Source organism: Melopsittacus undulatus, chromosome 1, assembly GCF_012275295.1.
Source record: "Melopsittacus undulatus isolate bMelUnd1 chromosome 1, bMelUnd1.mat.Z, whole genome shotgun sequence".
NCBI lineage: Eukaryota > Metazoa > Chordata > Aves > Psittaciformes > Psittaculidae > Melopsittacus > Melopsittacus undulatus.
The window spans coordinates 100,450,298-100,471,203 of NC_047527.1; the positions used below are offsets into that span (position 1 = coordinate 100,450,298).

At 41.6% G+C, this 20,906-nt stretch overlaps 1 protein-coding gene across 1 annotated transcript in view; it reads right to left on the bottom strand.

Annotated features, from left to right (window-relative positions):
* Positions 1–20,906, bottom strand: part of LOC101872303 (vasoactive intestinal polypeptide receptor) — a 78,984-nt gene that overhangs the window by 48,658 nt on the left and 9,420 nt on the right. The window contains exon 3 of the mRNA XM_005150011.3: positions 6,286–6,393. Within this exon, the coding sequence (XP_005150068.1) occupies positions 6,286–6,393 (108 nt within the window). The remainder of the gene's footprint in view (positions 1–6,285; positions 6,394–20,906) is intronic.

Here is a 20,906-nt window from a genome sequence, read left to right on the forward strand (position 1 = left end):
TCTCATCCCACCGTAATCTTTGCCTGAAGAACTGCTCAAAACCGTCTGAACGAGCACCATGGAAATCAGCTTATCAAACTCTGAGTGCATATAAAAGCTGTCAACAATAAGCACAGACAGTTTCATGCTTGTTCTGAGACTCCAGGTAGCCAGTAAAAACATTGCTTCCATGGATATACAAAGCCAGATATGACTTGGAGCATTTGCTTCTCAGCATGTAGGATTTCAGACAGCTAAACAGGACAAAGAGCAGCAGCTTGAAGCCAGAAAATATTCTGAGCCAGATAGAGAGCATTCTTAGCAACAACATTTGAAGGAGAGGCCATAATTTTGCTGAAACAACTCAAGATTCACGTGAGACCAATATTTAAAGACTTAGCTTACCTTTATAAGCTCATAATGCACAAATATATTCTGTGAACAGTTGCAGAATCCTTCACTCTCCTAGCAGTCAGCGAGTAACATGGTCTGGTCTTTTTCCCTGTCTGTATCTTTGGCTCACTGCATATGAAACGCAGTGGGGACATCAGAAGAACACACAGAAGCAGCCTTGGAGATGCCCTGCATCCTTAAGATCATCTAATCACTTTAGAAGCTCATTAAAACTATCTCCAAAGTTAGTCTTTACTTCCCACATAAAAACCCACTAGAACCTTCCTCCAGTTTCTACTGTGACTCTATTCATGGCAGTTTGCATCTTTTGCTTTTGTTGAATAATAAGCTTAAACTATTCTTTCCCCTCCTCCATTTCATTCTTTCAATGGAAACCCACCTTCTGTGTTACTAAAAAAAGCAAGTGTCACTAAGCTGGCCACAATTTTCTAGTCTCTTCTGGTATGATGGGCTTTTTATTTACCAGAATAACTATCTTCCATGCCTTCAGTTTGTCAGTTGTTTACATGCAATAGGGGATGACTAAAAAGCATTTGGAAAAAACAGTAGGATGAAGCAAGTCATGTCTGACACTCTTGTACTCTGGAGGAACAGGAGTAGCCTTGGAGAAACTACTCTACTTCAGTGGCTGAGTTTATTTCAGGAGCCTTCCAAGTACTAATCCTAGTCCAAGGATCCCACTGGTAGAAGGCATGACTGAGGAATGACGATGTCTGTTATTCAAGGGGCCATGTGGAAACTTAATAAACGCTTCAGGTGGGCAAGCAAAGTGGTATTGTCATCATTTGTGATTTATGATACATCAGGATAATTTTCATAGAAGTTTCCCAACTGCTTCCTTGCACTGTCTTTTCTTTTACATGTGCACAAATGTCACAATAACTCTGAGAATTTCTGTGGTCTTCTAGTGATATGGGTTTAGAGTTTCAATCTGCTGGAGGAGGTTATGTCTAAATACAATAGGAGGATGGCAGAGCATGAACCACTACTGGATGGCAATGCCAGTTAGATGCTCTGATGGCTTCGCACCCTCATAAAAGTGCTCTGATGGTGGTGCCTGTTCCAGACAGCACTGTCACAGTTTGGCTACACCTGTGAAGTTGTGCACTCTCCAGTAATCCAGAAGAAGTATAAATTCATGGTGTGGGATCCATCAGTGCAAAGAACTTCTAGTCCCTTGTGTCACTCATGTCCAGTGTTTGGCAGCATGTTTCTAACACCAGCAAAGAGTTTGTATTTGGCGAGAAAATGATGAACAAAAGAACTAAGTGGTTGAAGACATTATGTACTGGAGAAAGGGTGGAAATCAGGGACTTATGGAGCAGGGAAGAGAAGATACAGTTGCAGCTGTGGTAATATTCGGCAACAACACTGGTATGGTTTCGAGGCACTTGATCAACATTGAAGGGTTTTGAGTTGAACTATGCAAATGCATGTAAGTATTGGTGTGCTTAGCTCCATGCAGGTTAAGCTGCCATGCCTGGGTGACCCTAGAAGAGGCACTACCAAACTGCACACAGGATAGCTCTGCTCTAGAGGGGTTTAAAAGTAAGAATATACCAGTATTCACAGTGAATTGCAGTCAGTAGGTGCACTTAAGAGAAGGAAGGGAAATGGAGCAGAAAAGGGAAGTAAAAGGTGTTACTCAGGAAAACAGTTCATGGGAAAGGTAAGCAGAAGTAAACTTAGAGCACTAGAGGTAAAAAGGAAGTTGGCAAGCCCAAAACTCAGAAGGAGCTCACCTCACTGAGCAGGTTTTCAGATCTTGGTTATTCCCATCCTTGCCCCCTTAATTAATCTCATTGTTAAAGCCTAAAAACTGCCAGTGTTATTTTTTACCATTTAACTTGTGTACGATGGACAACTTGCTTTTAGAGAAATTGCAGGAAACAAATCTCTATTATAAATGTCATCTTCCATATTTAGAAAGAAAGCTGCAATGCTCTGGTCAAGGGATAGCAAGTAACACATTTTAATACAAAAAGGTGCTAAAAATATTTTCATCTAGCTCCTTCATATTGTACTGACGAATGTAATGAAATAATAAAAATCTTCCGGATTTGTGAATGGCATAAAAATTTAATGTCAAATGACATCAGGACTATGTTAGGCATTTTAAGGTTTCTAAATGCCACGAGATATTTTATCCTTTATTTACCATGAGAAAGGATATTAGTCATTTGAAGAGCATATTCATTGGCAGGAAAATCATATTAACTCTTTGTTTCCCAGTATTTCAACCTTTTCCTGCTATAAATATAAGAGATTTTCTCTTGCTCACAACATGGTATAACCTTTCATCTTCCTGCAAAGGGATCAAAGAGTAAGACATAAACATTAACCAGATGATTGATTTTTTTGAAAGTTATTCAATGATACTCACTACTACAAAGGAAGAATTGCTTCACAGACTTTAATAGCATTAATTTTGCAACAAATACAAGAGGCAGTCTTACCTTCCCTTTGTTTAAGACCATATCTGGTTTCCACATTTGTATCTGACTGTGTAAAGTGCATAACTCAGACAAAATCAAAGCTGCTGTTTCTACTTTGGAAATGGCACCAGTTCTTCTGTTTACAGAAGAATATGCTAGCACATATGCTCTGCAAAGGTGGGATTCAATCATATAGTAAGACATTCATATCTGCCAGAGCCATTCTACAATCATTCCATTGTAAATGGAGAGAAATATGTAGTTTATTCATGTTATTCAACTCATCCTGAGTCAAAGTGCTGACCTGCACCTCTGAGAAGCCTGCTTCTGGGTGCTGACTGTAGAACAAGCTCAGAGATAGGTTTACATATGGAAAACTGTAAAATCAGTTCACATGAATGCCATTCCAGGTTAGAAACTGGTTTCCTAAAACATGTATCTTAGCACCAGTAGAGGCTGGTGCTCATTGGGCTGATGCCAACCTCATGAAGTTTAACCATGCCAAGTGCAAGGTCTTACACCTGGGTCAGAGCAATCACAGGCACAGCTACAGGTTGGGCAAAAAGGAAATTCAGGGCAGCCCTGCAGAGAAGGACTTGGGGATGTTAGTCAATGAGAAAATGAACATGAGCTAGCAGTGTGCACTCACAGCCCAGAAAGCCAACCGCATCCTGGGCTGCATCAAGAGGAGCGTGACCAGCAGGTCAAAGGAGGTGATTCTGCCCCTCTACTCTGCTCTCGTGAGACCTCACTTGGAGTATTGTGTGCAGTTCTGGTGTCCTCAACATAGAAAGGACATGGTACTGTTAGAACAAGTCCAGAGGAGGAACACGAGGATGATCAGGGGACTGGAGCACCTCCCATATGAAGACAGGCTGAGAAAGTTGGAGCTGTTCAGCCTGGAGAAGAGAAGGCTGTGTGGAGATCTCATAGCAGCCTTCCAGTATCTGAAGGGGGCCTACAGGGATGCTGAGGAGGGACTATTCATTAGGGACTGTAGTGATAGGACAAGGGTTAGGGTTGAAACTTAAACAGCAGGGGTTTAGACTGGATATAAGGAAGAAATTCTTTCTTGTTAGGGTGGTGAGGTACTGGAATGGCTTGCCCAGGGAGGTAGTGAATGGTGGTGTTCAAGGCCAGGTTGGATGAAGCCTTGGGTGATATGGTTTAGTGTGAGGTGTCCCTGCCCATGGCAGGGGGGTTGGAACTAGATGATCTTCAGGTCCTTTCCAATCCTAACTATTCTATGATTCTATGATTCTATGGATTACTTAGACCCCCAGAGTATCTCAGATGTCACCAGATGCTTATGTTTAAGAAACTAATGGAGCTCTCAGTGTCTACAGCGTAGATGCCTACCTGTGAGCTTGGTGCCTGCGTTTCTACTACACTTAACAGAAAATTTATCAATTCAGGCAATGACAACTAAAGAACTGTTGAGGTTCCTACATACAGCTCTGACTGCACTGACTAAATTACTGTTGATGTTAATGGGATCCCAGACACCTATATGATACAGACACACCTGCATTAGAAATTGCAATAATTAAGAGCGCTGAATTCACTTTCTCCAACAGAGTAAGTCACTCTGTGCTTTACCATACTAAACAAGGTAAGACAAATAAGAAATGGGTATTGTCATGGTGCTGTTCATCTGAGCTCTTAAAACTGGCTCATTTATGATGAGATGAATCATGCCCTAGCCATCACTGACCCCACCAGCCAGCTATCACGTGACTGAAACCCCTGGATGACAGTCAGATGCAGAAAACTACATTTAACCAGAGGAAATTCATTCAAAACTCTGTGAAATTGCCCTAGAAGGCTTCTGATCTTGCCAGCTACAAGGCTGATTGACATTTGCTAAGCTTTGCTCACAGAAGAGCACAAAAGCTAGCAGCCATTACAACATGGGTATGCAGGAGAGGGACATGGGTTTGCTTGTTTTCAAGGCTCTTTCTTGGCCTGGAACATTAAGTGCACAGAGAGCCCAAGTCATGTCCTGACTACTCTCGGTGAAGTCTGGCCTTCTCTCATGATAGGAATCATTCATTTGCCTAAGCATAGGTTTTTTGAGATACCCTTAACTTACCTGAGAGACCCAATGACACATGAACTACAGGAGAACTGCACCTTTCTGCAAGGGAGCATGGAGACCATGATATTCTGGGATATCTCAGAGAGTAGTACTTGCCCCTGAGTGGCCAAGTTTATTCAGTCTCATAAGCCCATCCTACCACACAGTTAAAGGCATTCCACTTTCATATATACAATACAGATGTGCGTGTGTACGTATTTATATATACATATAAAATCAAATATATGTAATACTTTCTTCATTGCTCTGCTCTGGTGGGATGAAGTATAGAAAAAACCTAGGTTTTTTCTTCCTGTTTATCTAACTCTGTCATGTCTCTAAAACCCAGTGAGCAATGTGTTGAGTAGAGGAGAGGGCACAAAACATCAACAGCCGGCAATTATTCCACATGGCTCAACCAATGTTCAAAGTCTCATCCTGCAAGATGCGATATTACAGCAGCTTCTGCCTGCTTTCTCTGCAATGATGAACTATGGGTGAATTTTGGAAACAGCAAGGTTACAGCACTAGGATAGGACTCCAGGATTTTGAATTTCCCATCTGGGTCTGCAAAGACTTTTGGTGCAGCCTTGGGCAAGTCATGTAATCAGCGTGTGTGGGTTAATCAGTGTAGTGCCCTGGTCTGTTAAACCTTTCTCTCATTCATAATCTATCATGCATGTTTGGACTGCAAGGCTGTAAAAGTGGAGACTTATCAGCTTGGTGCATAATCTTCAGTGCAAAAGCATTTAATTCTCTGAGGAGGCCTGCAGGAATCCTATAATAAAAATAGCAAATAACAACTACGAACTACCAGGAGACAAAGAGCCTTGTTGCTGCATGGCCCTTGAGACCTGAGTTTTAAACTAAAGCTTCCCGGAACACCCTGAACAGTGAGTTAAGCTACTTTCCCCATTAACCTTCCCTGCTGAGTATCTGTCAGGTTAATTTCTTGGCCTGTGGCCAAGTCTGTCATTTCAGCAGAAAAATACTTTATTATGTACAGTTTCAGCTTGTTTGTTTTATGTCAGTGACTTAATTAATTACGGTGCTAAACTGTTTGTTTTGTACAACAAACAGACTATTATACAGGTTGATTCAATTTTCACTGCACAACATCCATATTACTAGATTTCACCAGGAGCCATTTTTGCATCTGTAGGACCCAGACCAATATGCGGTGCTGCATGAAGGACAGGGAGGTTGCTCTAATGGTTTGAGCATTCATGTATGGCTTGGAAACCTCTTTTACCTTGTGCCAAGAGCTAGTTTCTCCCTCTTATTATACCAAGAAGTATCCCCTGGGATATGATATAAAGCCCCACAAGCAGCGAAGCCGTAAACCCACTTCAGTGCAATGAGCTGTCTGTTTTTTCTTACCAAGAAAAGTTGTGAGGAATCTGAAGTACTTTGGGCATGGCCGTACTACAACTTCTCCCACTTCTGCTTCAGGCCAGCATGTGATATTGTCCCATTGCCTTCTGCAACCTGGGGGAAAAGAGAAAAGCAGATAGTAGAATAAAGCACATGTGGGTTCTGCTGGATGGAGCAGAGGAACTGGGGCAGAGCAGCTGTGCAAAAGTGTGTGCAGCTTATCACCTTGGTGCAGGCACCTTTTGGAAGGAAAGGCATGAAATATTTTCCTTAAACTCAATCCATGAAATTCAGCAGTGGCGTTGTGTCTGTAATATTCCAAAAATATTACAGAAAGAACAGTAGATCAGTGCAAGAACTAGGCAAATCAGAGTTAATAGAGAACGGTGCCTTTTTTAAGATGAAAAAGGCAGAAACGCCTAATTAATTAAGTACCTCTCTTCCTTGCCCTTAGCTCTCCTTGTTGCATTAAAACACCTGGTCTGAACATGTGAGATGTGCTTCCCTTCCCTCAAACTTGGGTCACTACCTTTTTCTTCCCCTTGAAATGTGAGATGATTGCACAGGGGATGTGCTCAGCAGGGAGGGGATGCTGATGACAATCAAGGGATCAGGAGCCAAATCCCTTCCCCAGAAGCATTTGTTCTCCTTAAGAAAGGTAGAAGGAACAAAACACTCCTGCGGGCTGAGGAGGGACAGTGCTGTTGTCAGAGAATGCTCTCTATGGAAGGGTGGCACAAGGTGGTATGTTCCTAGCTGTCCAATCTAGGAATGAACATATAACCAATGCTGCTAACTTCAGGGAGAAAACTTCGGGGTTTGTTATAATTAATAATTTCTGAAGATTTTCTGCATAGAATAAAGTCTCTGGGAGAAAAAGAATTGCATGTCCTTCCTACAGAATTATAATATCTTGTTCTGATTTTGCCCTTTAATTTCTGCTCTCACAACAGACATTAATGATGTCACACACGCTGCGCTGTTGAATAACATAACATTAGCACCAAGCCAAAAGGACCTGGTAGACCTGAATTCAAACAAACAAACAAACAAACAAGTCATGTTTTTGCCTCAACATATTACATATTTTAGAGTTCTTCCTAGAATTTTGAAAACTTTTTTTCCCCCTTCATACACATGCACTTCAATTGCTGCCTGGGTTAGACAGGTTGTCAACAGATCTCACTTTTTTATAGCACCTCTGCTCTCAGATATTTGTCATGCCCTATTAGATTGCAACACTTCCCCAAATGTGACTAGCATGTTACTGTTAAGGTCAACAGCATAACAAGAGAAACTAGACTATGAAGAAGAAAGCTTTGAGAAAATACTTTTCACATGCAAGTAAAGGGAACAATGAAAACCATTGTCAAGCTGCAGTTCTTGATAGTTGTATCCCAATCTGAAATTCCTCCTTTAAATCATTTTTCACTACTTCAGCTAAGAAAAAGGCTGGTGTCATCACCAGCCTGTTCAGACTGAGACAGCATGCTGTCTCAGATCAGTAAAGAGAGCACACGAAAATGCTTTGAAGCTGAAAAAGATCCCTCAGCTCTCTTTCAAAGTTATTTTATATGTTTTTCTTTTCTTCTTTCATGCGCACACAGAACTTTTCAAACAAAGTCCTGAGGTGAGTTTATCGGAGCCTGAGAAACAGAATATCTGGCAGTATCTTCCTCGTGCATGCTTTTCTGTAGAATTCATTAAAATTCAGTTTTCAGGTTGCTAATATCAGGTTCGAAGCTCAGTTTCCACAGTGTCATACTTATCTGCTACTGAACAGCCAGCAGCTCCAAAAATATTAAGATGTTAGCTATTCTGCCCATGGAAAGTAGATGATTTCATGACAAGATCTTTCATGTTCTACAATCTTTTCCTCCAACCAACCTCAATAAATTATAATGCACCCATTACCTCAGGACAGGTTTTAATGCAAAATAAAATACAAGGTGATAGTATCAGATGGCTTTTTAAAATGTCCTGAATTCTGCATTTTGAGAATTTTCGTGATCTGTATCTGTTTCTGTGTTAGCATTTTTCACCACCACCTGTGATGCATGAAAAAAAAGCTTTTAGGTGCTTTTGTGCCAAAACTTTTCTTTAATTAAAATAAAGTGAAGACACACAACACTGGCCTTGCCAGACACACGAAGTGGATGTTTAAACACTGTTGCCTCTGTAAAGACCTCTCATACATACTTACTGGCTCTTCCAACACTATTCTTCCTTATTGCCCCACCATATGTGCTGACAGTATTTGTGCAGCTGCCTGGGAAGATCCAGGTTTTAAAGGTGGGATTTACATCCCTAAATTTATACATCTAACAGTCAGTTCTAAAGAAGCCAATAGCAACCACAGCTCTGCCTGGCAGTTCAGGTATTTCACTGTACCATGGATATCTACAGTTAAGAAAATGAAGCATTCTTTGGAGATACCATCTTCTCTCCAGTGACTGGAAGGCAGCCTGCATAAGCAATTTGAGTTTAATGAACTGGAGCAATACAAAGACTGATACCTAAGAGGTGCTTTGCATTTGCAGTTCAACACTTGCTTCTCACTCTGTAGTCATCCCATGACATCTGGCAAAAGTCTTTGCCTGTCCGTCCAGAACACAATCATTATCAAATATCATTCCAGAAAATGGTTTTCTTTGTCCAAAATTGATAGACCTTACCCTGGCAAACTGCTGGGATCAGGGGGCTCGCAGGCAGTATTTTGTCATGTCAGCATGACTGATCAATACTTAAGAAAACCATTTCAGGGCAGAAACAGCTGCAGTGTGCTTCAGAAAAAGGAAATCCCTCTCTTCCCTGTGGCACCACTTGGCCTTCATGAATGTAGTAAGGATGAAAATTTGTTTTGTCTGATCAAATCATGTTTAGTGATTGCTAAGTGCTTCTCCATTAATTCATTCTGAACATTGCCTTTTGTTGCCTCCCTTACACTCAGTATCTGTAGGAAGGATTCAAAGGTATTTATCAGTTCTCACCCAAGGCAGCAGGTACAAATGAGCCATGAATACATGTGCCCTTCAACTCCACTTCAATAAAAAAGAACTGCTCTGATTGTTTGCTTGTTATTGAAAGCCAAGTAATACACACTGCCAAGGGCTGTGCTCTGCTTTGGAGAGGATCAAGAGTGGAGAAGCAGTATGAAAATAAGCATATGACTTTTCAAGATAGTACCATTTACCACATCCCTCGGTAATCAGGTACAGTCTTTAAACTTTTCTCATCATAAATACATATATACATATGTACATATATATGAGTCTTTTCAATTATTTTAACTGTGACTTCCATCTCAGCTTTGTCCTGCTGTTGCCTGGTAGAGCATGAAGTGCTCTCTGGAGCCAAATATCTTCTTCAGGAGGGCTGCAGGGGAATATTCTTCAAGATTCTAACAAAGCTGCCTCTTAAACTTCATTCAGATAAGCAGATCAAACTGATCATCATTGCCCAGTAAGGCACACAATTGGTGTAAATACCAGCAGCCACCTCTCACTCTCTTAAAGCTGGCTCCTGAGGTCTTGCACAAGGCATGGGCAGAAGGCTGTTTGCCAAACACAGGAGCTGAGATCATCACATCCAGCAGCTCCCTCTTTACAAGTGAAATGACCCAAGTGCAAGCCAAAGTCTGCATCAGCCTCAGTTGGGCTTTGCAGAGCCTTCCTCTATGGAGTTCTGCCTCAGAAGTGGCTGAAGAACACTGACACAGTCCTGGCTGCAGTGAGTTAGAAAACCCCATCACAGCTGCAGAAAGTGGAAACCTTTTCCACTGTATCTGCTAAAAGCAGATCAAAGCTCAGGCCCTCATTTTCTCTCTCTTTATAAGGTTAATAAACAGAAACAGGTCAATTGTCATGAGGCTCAGGTATACAGTGGTTTTTGAACTGGCAGACCAGAGTGCAAAACCCATTTATTTATGTCATATCTACACTTACAGCAAATACATGGTGAAAGCTTATCTAGGAAGCAGCAGAGAGTAACTTTCCTTCATGAATAAACATGACTTCCAGAGCTCTGGCAAGGCTCTAAGATGTGACTGGGTTTTGCTCAGGGAAGAAATGAATGGCAGTAGGATTGTGCCAAGCACTTTCTTAACACAGGTGAACTCCCAATTCAGAAAAAAATAAAAGCTTTCAGCACATTTATTATTTGCACTAAATTTTCCCTAATGAATGGGGTCACTCCTGATCTCTTCTGAAGGTCATTCACACACAAGACTTTTGCTCTTTGGATCCATGTTCAGATGCAAAGATACCCTTTTGATGCCTGATGTATCTTGGGATCTCTGCACACCTTTCACTACCCACAGGTAGGTAACAGCAAAGCAAGCTGAGACATCCGTCAGGGTACTGGCTGGTGTGCTTGCAATGGAAACTCATTTTCAGTCCAATCTGATGTCAGCAGGCAGTTTCCAACCTCTCTGGAGTAAGGACTGGAAATAGTTACTGGATGACATTTGTCCTCTCATTGACAAGCTCATTCCAAAACGCAGCCTACGTGCTCACCCAAGGTTTGCCCAGTTTGGTCTCGTTATAACCATTTAGCAACCTTCTTATCCCAGCTGAGCCCTAAGCTTTTACCTGACTGAGGAATACAGATCCCAGAAGAGGGTACCTGAAACAATCTACTAACTTGGTTCCAGACAGGTAGCTTGAATTCAATCCCAGTAGAGGTTAGGAAAACCCATCATGAGCGCTGGGTTACTACTACTGCCCCAGACTTCAATGAGCAGAGAGTTCCTGAATCAGAATAATTTTCCATTTAAATCTTAAAAGTTATATGTAATAATAAAAAAAAACACCTTGGAAAGGTTCTTTTTCTTCTGTAACCTTTTTAATCAAATTAATTTTAATTTTTCTTCTGAATCTGGAAATTTTTAAAATTCACAGCCACCTGGGCCAAGGAGTTGCACAGTTGAGTTGCACAGTTTAAGTCCACTGAAAAAAAAAAAAAACTACACCATTTCTGAATTCACTTTGAGCCTGCTCATTGCTGGTTTCATTAGGAATTGCCTGGTTCTTTTACAAAGACAGAAATATTCATAACCTAAATACAATATCCCTTTCCCTGGAGAGAGAAAACCATAAAATCCTCTTTCATGTCCTTCCTCAGGCATCTTTTTTTCAAGCTGAAGTGTCCTAGCCAATTTAGTTGCTTCTAGCATGGAAACAATTCCCTCTCATTTCTCCCTTGTATCTTTTGTGCTTTTAATTCTACCCCATCCTGCCCCGCCCTGGGCTTGCAGAATAGAGTTTCACCTGATTTTTCTGTGACAGATTGGGTTGACCGGGGCTAGCTTAACTCCAAGGTTTCACTAAATTAATCCTCCCACACTTCACTGCAAAATTCAACCCTTTCCCTCCTGTATTCACTGCTGTGCCCCCGTCCTTCCTTCTTCCTCAAAGCCCCTCTCACACATTCAAGTATCCTGCGGGTATCTCTTCTCCCCCAGCTCTATCCCATCACCTTTTTACTTTTATCGACACTGACAGTCTGCTCCAAAGCAAACCGATCCCCTCGGAGCTCCCCTTTCAACTTTCCATGGCTTTGCATTCAATCTGAATATTTTTTGCCTGTCATGCTGCCTGCTATCACTCCAGTACTGTAGGCAGGATGTGACTGAGAAACCACACAGCTGAAGGAAAACCACAATTCTGCCAAGGGCATGTAGAAGCCTGATATCACCCCATCACTGATGTGCTCTTTGTGGTGCACTGATGGCTCTTTATTCATCTGATACTGAGGGATTTGCAGTCCCACTTCAGGAGCAAATCAACTTGGGCAATCACAGAAAACAAAAAAGTATCCCCAGATTGAGGGTAAGTGAAAGATTTTACCTCAGACTTTGCCTCAATATCTGTGGCAAGACAGAGATACTGATTTAATTTTTCGCACTCTGCATACAAGCTGAAGAGTAACAAGAACAATGTTCCTTGCTAGAAAAATTGGTTGGCACTTCTTCCAATAGAAGCTGTTCAAGCACTCAACAAGAAATGTTAGGATATATTTCTTCCTAAAATTTTCAGAAATTTGACTCAAAAGACATAGGAAGGATACCTCACCTTAAACCCTCAGATTGAGTCATTCTAAACAGCATGAAAAAAGATCACCAGGGACTATCTCTTGAGGATTATTTTAAAGCACAAAAATCTGTTGGTTTTGCACAAAACTTTTGCATAAAATCTTTTTTGCACAAGAAAATCTGTTTAAGCAGAAGACTCTGTTGAACTTAACAAAAAAGTTGAGTTCTTCCATCCTCAACATCTACTAGAAAACAAGTTGTTTTTTTAAAAAAAAAATCAAAATTTCTAATAGTTTAATTTTTCTTAACCAACAAACTAAATACTTGACTTTTTCCATCCCTTCAGATCATTTCTTTTATAAATCAAATTTGTGAGCTGAGTCCTTCTGCCTAATTCCAGAACATGTAAACTGAAACAAAAGATGTAAGACTTAAGACAAAGTGCTGTGACAGGCAGCATGCTTAAAGGATAATTCCAGGGCTTCCTCAATCATTGTTCAAATTCCCCTTCTCTTCCAGAAGTTGTAGAGAACTTTACTTACAGAGAACAAGACTTTGAATTCAGGTACCTACTCGTCCTATATGGCTTTTTCCCATGTGGGCGTTGACTGTTCAGGAGACGAGAGGGACTACACTGATAATGTAGGGAAGGGTAAAATGGAAATTTCCTCTACAAACTGCAAGCCACAGACTGCCTGTCCTGCTACTAGAAACATACTGCAGTCCTTACTCAAAGCTGGAGAGAGAGCTTCACCATGTAAAATCTTCACGATCTGGCTCTTACTTATTAAATGTGCTGGAGTTTGTGTTGGAAATGTCCTTCTCACCCATACATATAGAGGGGCTTTTGCCAAAGCAGGAAGGGTTGTGTGGATGCCCTGTACCTTAGCTCTGTAGGAAGGGACAAAAAGGACCAGAGAGCTTTGGTTTCATCTAAAGCTATTTCTAATAGCTAAAAGGCAAGAAAAACAAAAAGCTAAATTTGTAACACAATGATAATTTAAAAGCTTTCCATAACAGAAACCCTGCTTAGGCCTGGCGGATGTAATGCATGTTACCTCTGACTTCAGCTTCTCATGTTCTACACAATTTCATATTCTTATGTTAAAAGGTCTTGATATCAAGAAATAAATGCAGCTAGACTACAGAAAGTCCAGTGCATAGTAAAATCAGTGGACAAATCTCCACCGACTGCAGCAAGTTTTTGGCTCTCAGCCATATATTGTAACAGGAGTTTAACATAACTTAAGGCATATTCAATATTTTCCAGTGTACTTATCCTACATAAAAAGGCGGATACCATCATGAAAGTGCTCTGATACAGTCAACAGGGAAGCAAAACTAAAAAAGGAAAGTAAGATTCCTCAACCAGAAATCTGATAGGATGTGAGGGGGACAAACACAAGCCATTGTCAGAAACAAAAGCTCTGCACAGATGGATTGAATAGATGAGCAATTATCCAGAGCCTTGGAAATGCTTTGAATTTGCTTTCTATTAGTCTGTAGCAACAGCATTTGATCTTTATTTTTATAATGTGAGCATAACTAAGGCTGTGAGCATTTATGTATTATCCCATGCTAAATAAAAAAGAAACCAGAAAGCCTGATGGCATTTAAGAATGTTACATATTCTCCAAACTTAAAAAGCCTTTTCCAGTACAAGACTTAGATCCACTAAATGGCTGCTAATCCTGACAAGTCACAAGACAGCTGTTCCCAAGTCAAATAAACATTGCTGTTTGTTAGAAAACCTGCAGCCAGGACATGTCAGCAGCAAGCAAAACAAAAGTACAACTTCCACCTCTACAGCATATTGAGGCAGAAAACCGATGTTGCAATATCTTATCTCATGATCATGTCTGTAGAAAGGTGAGGTCAAGGCAAAAACCAGCTCTCAGCTCTACAGGAAAGAATGATGAGGTGCTAAATAGAGCTGAGTTTGAATTTCATCCTGTTGCTCGTTCACATCTGGACTTCAAGCTCAGACAGTGACAAGCAACTGAGGAGGTACCACTGTTCAACTGGGAATTAGCAGTCCTCAGAGGACTGGTGTATCCTCCTTAAGCAGTGGGCTACCAAGCAAGGATGGACAGCCAAATAACAAGCTTTGTAGGGAAACCACCTTTGGGGTCTATTTCCTCAGAAAGACTCATGACCTGGAAGAATGGCCATCACCTTTGTACTGGATCAAAGCAGAAAACACAAAAGTCTGGAGGCTGCCCACATCTAAGAGTTGAAGCTGGGTTTACCCGCATGGCAACATGCTTCCTTACAATGTTTCAGATGCCAGCTTTCCTTAGCGCACTCAAGGGAAGGGTATCCTCTGAAAACTGCAGGGCAGATTTCTTTTGGATTTCCAGAAAGCAGGATCCACCTCTCTAAGAGCTACAGCATAAAGTGTTGGTGGCTGGGAAGAGTGCCAGAGCAGATGGAGAAAGCATTAATGAAGGAAGGCCATTTGCAGTGGTCTGTCCCAGCTAAGTATCATGGCCACTGTTTGTAACTGGAAGGGAAATTTCTGTTAAATAAAAGGCGCCTTGACTCTGGTACTGATCCTCTAAGAGTGATAAATGACAGTCTGAGGTTTAAGGTCTTGATGTCACATGGCTGAATTTTCTGCTGTTATTAGGAGAGGCCACATTTTCCAGGAATGAAAAGGACTGATGTTATCATATCTGGAAGCTGCTCTGATGCTGGTCAGAGCAAGACTGAAACTCAAGGACCTTTGTATCACCTAGACCAGAGTTACAGAGAAGAGTAAACAAAAAAAATAAGGAAAGACAACATGAAAACGAGTCCTGAAGGTCCCTTTGCCTTTAAAGAGATCATTAAGGTCAAATGTAGTTACCTATTTTAGACTGAACTAAATTGTTTTCCAGACTTCTTTGAAAGTGTTGGCTAGATCATAGCTTGACTTAGCAGTAGTCTTTTAATGCCATTCCTTATGTCCCAGGATATAGAAGATTTGTGGAAGAGTTGGTGGCTACAGGGCAAGCCTTATGAGAGCCCTACACAATTCTGAAATGATAACTGGAGGCCACATTTATTACCCAAGAACATCTGTTAAGAACTCTGATGTGTGGCTAACAGTTCACAAGGGTCAACCCCTATCCAAGGTTCTGACTATTTTTCCTGACCTTTTTTTTGGATTGCATTGAACCATGGGGACAAGCCTGCCTGCTTCCCCTGCAAGCAAAGCCTCTCTGCAGACTTTCTCAGCCTGGGGACAGGTCTCTCCTCTGGCTGCACCAGTGGCACATCATTACATGGAGTGCCCCTCAGATATCTGTCAAGATGTGTATTTTCCCTGGCAGCTGCCACCCTTCAAATCTGCCACTTCAGTGGCTCATCTGAATGTTCCTTCTGCTACTGAGCTTAAAACAGTGGCTTTTTGCAACAAATCCATCCATCCTCATGTATGTGGAGGTGTAAAGAGCACCTGCATGAGCACTTAGCAGGTCTCAGGGATGCACCGCCACCCTGACACAGCCAGAAAACACAACATCTCCCCAGCCTGAGGTGAATGGTCCATCCATCCCTTTCTCCACCCTACTGTGTGTGCTACCTTGAGTGCCTGAGCTGCCATTAGCCACGTAATGCCTGCTCTAGCAATGGAGCACCTGGAGAGTTCCTGATAACCAGACTGTCATACAAATCCAACTGACACATCATCTATCCCAGGAGGTCTTATGCAACTGGAAGGTGAGAATTCACTTGAACTTTTGCAAGCAAGAAATTATTAATTATTTCTTATCTTACTGCACTATAAACAGATGGCAATGAATAAACAGGCTCCTAATTTAAACTTCATTAATGTTTTTCCAGCTTGACTTTTAATTTCCATATGTTCACAGCTTCTTCTTCCATCAAACACTCCTTGACTTCTTCAAGGGAGACTGACAAAGAAACTCAAGTTCCAAATTTGGCTTTTAAAGCTAGCGTCTGCTCTAGCCTGTGGAACAGCAAAAGCAGTCTTCAGAGTTTAAACAACAAGGGCCATTTCCCACCTGTATTTCTTTGCATGAGACAATGCTGCTGATGAGCTTGTAGGACTTGGCTCTATTGCCCACAACAAGTGAGAAACATGTACAAATAAAGCAAATGTGAACAGGCCCTGGGAGGTGATTGGCACTATTTTCTTTCATGTTTTCCACTTTTCTGACTTTCGGACAGGGTTTAAAATCCTGCTTGAAAGACAGACAGGTCTGCATTGCAAATGTAAAGTGCAGTGCTGAAGTACTTAAATGTATCAGAAGCAGCATGACTGTAGCAACTTGATGCTATTGGAAATTTTCACGGACAGTTAGAAAATCATCTCAGCTATCTCCAAGCTACTGAACTATGGGGAACAGACAAACAAAATGCTGGTTTGAAGAAGCTGACAGCCTTCAGCTGTGAAGTTCTGAGCCTGTTTCATTTGCACTTCAAGAATTTAGGATCCAAACCAAGCCGAGGGTCTTCCCTTCTGGAGAAGGGGAGAAAAAAAAAAGGAAAGTCCATGAAGTGACATAAAGTGACAAAAACCATAAAGTGACAGCAGTTCAACAAAGGGAAATGCAAAATCTTGCATTTGGGACACAACAATGCCGTGCTGGAGAGGAGGTCTGCAGAGAAGGACTTGGGGGTCCTGGTGGACACCAAGATGAACAAAAGCCAGCACTTTGCTCTTGTCACAAAGAAAGTGAATGCAATCCTGGGCTGAATTAGAAGTGCTGCCAGCAGGTCAAGGGAAGTGATCCTGCTGGTGAGATTCTTCTGGGGTGTCAGATCTCCATGCACACAAGGGACGTGCATGCTTTGCAATGGGCTGCAAAGATTATGAGACCAGAGCATCTCACATCTGAGGAAAAGCTAAAAGAGCTGGGAAGAGAAGGCTCGGGTGGGATCTCATCACTGTGTATAAATATCAAACGACATTCAGGTGAAAGCAATGAAAACAGAGGGGCAATGGGCACACTGAAGAACTGAAAACCAAGGAATTACATTTTATAATATTTTTTTCCCCTGATTACATACTTAAACACTGGACTAGAGAGGTTGTGGAGTCTCTGGACCTGGAGATATCAAAACCCAACTGCACATGGCCCTGAGCAACCTGATTTGGTTGACTGCATTTTAAGTAGGTGTTTGGACTGGATGATACCAAGAAATCCCTACTAACCTCAGTGATTTAGTGACACTAAGCCAAGGAACTGTGTTAATACAGAAAACCATTTCCCACATGCTCAGACAGTAAAGAGTCTTCTGTGGTTCAAAGACCTCCCCTCTCTGTTCTTATTTTCTTTCACACTCAAAATTCATTTGAGTCATTAAAGTAAACCCCAAAAGTGGGCAGGGATTCCTGAGCCCAAGAGCTGCCTGACATTCTCATCTCTCATGAAGGCTGTTGGCCTTACAATGGCATGCTTCCTGTACAGTGGTACAGTCTCCAGAGCTGTTAATCTCACCCAAAGACAAGTCACAGTACTTTGTTCAACTGCTATCCCTAAATAACCCTCCTGCTTCTGAAAGCATATCTGACTGCAGAGTGAATTGATTAGCAAAAGTAAGATGAACAGATAATGAGCAAAGTCAACTGACATAGACCTGATTGCTTTACTTGGCTTTTTAATGAAAAAGAGGAGGTTACTTTAAAACCAAAAATTACTATTACTATTATTATCACTTTATTTAGGTACTTCAGATTAAGCTGAACTGTTTGCAAACTACAGCCATGGAGAGGTGAAGATTTCTTAAGAACAAAACCAAAAAGCCCTCCTCTGTGCTCTGGGATCATTAAAAAGTGGAAGTCAGCAAGAAGTAACGCAGTAGTGAGACCTGCCTTGCAGCAAGCCTTTAGGAGCTCAGCCATACTTCATATAGAGAGATATCTGCCACCATCTGCGAGTCTGGAAAGCAAAATCCCCTTCAGCCATCCTCTCCTCCGAACCCTTGGGAGAGCTTCCCTACTGCTGCTAACTGTATTATCCGCTAAGCAGTCACTGTATTGCATACAGATATCCTGGCTGAAAAAGTATCTGGAGTAAAAGACTGTTTTTAGTGGGGCTGAGATCACATTCTTCACTTTTGAAATATGTTTGTAAGCATTTTGAAAATAATGCAGAGGCCTGATGAACTCTATTTATTATAAGCTCCTAAAAACTACAGAGTGCCTTGGAAAAATCCCAGGCTGTGAAATTGCCTTCTTTATTTGTTTTACATTGCGGTGGTTGAAAATGCCACCAGAGAAGCAGCTCTGTATAGCCAGAGAGCAAAGAGAAATGTAGAGAAGACAGCACAAGATGCTATTGGGCATCTTGCAACCTGGGATTGCAGTAGCTGCTGCCAGTGTGCAAACTGCTTTCTATGAGGAAATCCTTCAGAACTTCTCATCACACTTGTTTAGTGGGGTCATGGAGAGGGCTTTCACTAAACACATTCAGATCCTGGGACTGACTTGACTGAACTGATACTGCAGTTGCCCAGGAAGGACTCCTGCCTCTTCACACCCATTATAGCACCACATTGCCTGGCACAGGCATATAGGGCAATGTGGCTTTGAGTATGTTATATGTAACCTGAGCATTCCTAAGGAATTCCCTAAGCAGCTGTTGGGAAAACAATTCCACAAAAATCTGCTACCGTAGCCATTGCAGACTGATGTACAGGCTTATCTGGGAAAAGAGGAGTGGGAAAGAAAAGAGGCAACCTAACCTGGATGACACAAATCTTCTCTTTTGGGTTGTTATTACTCCCCAGATACACAGTAGCTTCCTGTGGATTTAAACTGTGGGGTGGTGCCAAAATGCTGCATTTCCTATTCCTATATCTATTGTACTTTTATAAGTCCCAGTTGTAAAATAGCTGGACACTTTTCAATTTGTTTGTACTTACCACTGCTAGACAGAAAATATTAATATTTCTATTTTAAAGGATAAAAACTAAGGCCAAGAGACCCAGCAGTCATCTGAACTGCAGCAACAGTGCTGCCATAGTTGCAATAATCTAGGAATATCAAGTAAGACAAAGTCTGCAGAGAGACCCATTGTGAGACTAGCACAGAGTGGGATTAAAACATGCTTAGGGTGGGAAATCAAGGCATCTACAGCTAATGATTCACATTTGCATAATTACAAACAGACATAATCTGTGTCATTCACAGTATTTTATCTAGTGCATCCCAGCTATGCCCACTATGAGACTAGCCCATTTCTGGCAAGGAAAGAGACAACTCACACATTACAAAACTACAGACTTCACTAGTGCAGCATTAGTCCAGCACACGTGTTATGCAATCCAGCAGCACTTTGTCCTTAGCTGTGTGATAAGGGAGGAATAACCAAAATTCTTTTTCCAATATGTCAAAACCCAGCAAAAGCCTTCTATATCACTTCACAGAAATGATGCAGGAGGCAACCTCTCTGAGTTGAGTTTTAGGTCCTTTAGGAACGTAGTCTGCACTGAGATCGAGATGAGGCATTTTACGCATTGTTGCCTGCATTGAGCAGGGAAGAATCCTGCCCCTTGCACAGAAATAGGTTTTTCAGACGATTTTTTTAATAATGCCTCAAATTATATTGTGAGAACTCTTTGAGGGCCAAAGGGCTGGAAAGATCATCTAACAAATACCCAAATGAAAGTCTAGCTTCCTGAAATACAATTCTGTATGTGATTCTCATCACTTCTAATGACAGAACTGGGACTTATCTGGTTTGAAATCCCCTCCAAGCCAGTGAGCACCAGGCCAGGAATCATCTGTGAAGTGTGGTTACTTCCAGCACAGCTGACATGCTCACTAAGAACCCCCTCATAGTAAATTAATATCTTGTGAATAGGCAAGACTATATGAACACCACATCCTGAAAAAGATGCCTACACTAGGCCAAAATACACTAGAGATACCTAAAATCAAGGGAAAGAAATCCCTCACCAAAAGTCATTCCCATGTAATGGCTATCTACCTGTGTAAAACAAACTGGTCTCAGTCTACTTAGTCTTGGTTTGCATGGTAAAGAATAGACATCCATATTGAATCACAGTTTTCAAGTTACATCCTTACTAGCTGTTTCATCATGGAGGTAAAAAGATAACAGGGCAGAGGACTGTATGAGCAGTCCTGCTCATGAAAACCAGTCCTGTGCTGCAATATGCAGCTGCATCCTACACACCCTTTCATAAACGGGGCAAGCTCTGCCATGAAGTCAATAAAACACTCCTTCCTGCAGACCTCCAGCAAGGTTGTTCAGAATCCTCTGAAGGTTACAAACTTCCTTTAAAGTCCAGACTTTGATCTCAAGAGCGATTTTATTCTCCTGTGTACACACTGCCAGCTTAAACTGGTCTTCCCTGCTGTTTTTGCAATATCTGCATCTTCTGCAGCCCTTCCCATGCTGAAAAGCTCACCTCTTCTTATCAGAGGTGGTCATGCATTTGATACCCACTGTGTCCCTGCTAAAGTCTCCTCAAATCTGGATAACTTCATGGATACTGAATCACATCCCTCATAGGGAACAGAGAAACTCCCATCCTGCAGTCCAGGACTGCTGACACTAGGAACAGAAACTGGCACCTACTACCAGCACTAAAAACACAGAGGTTTAATTTGAAAAGAAAGGAT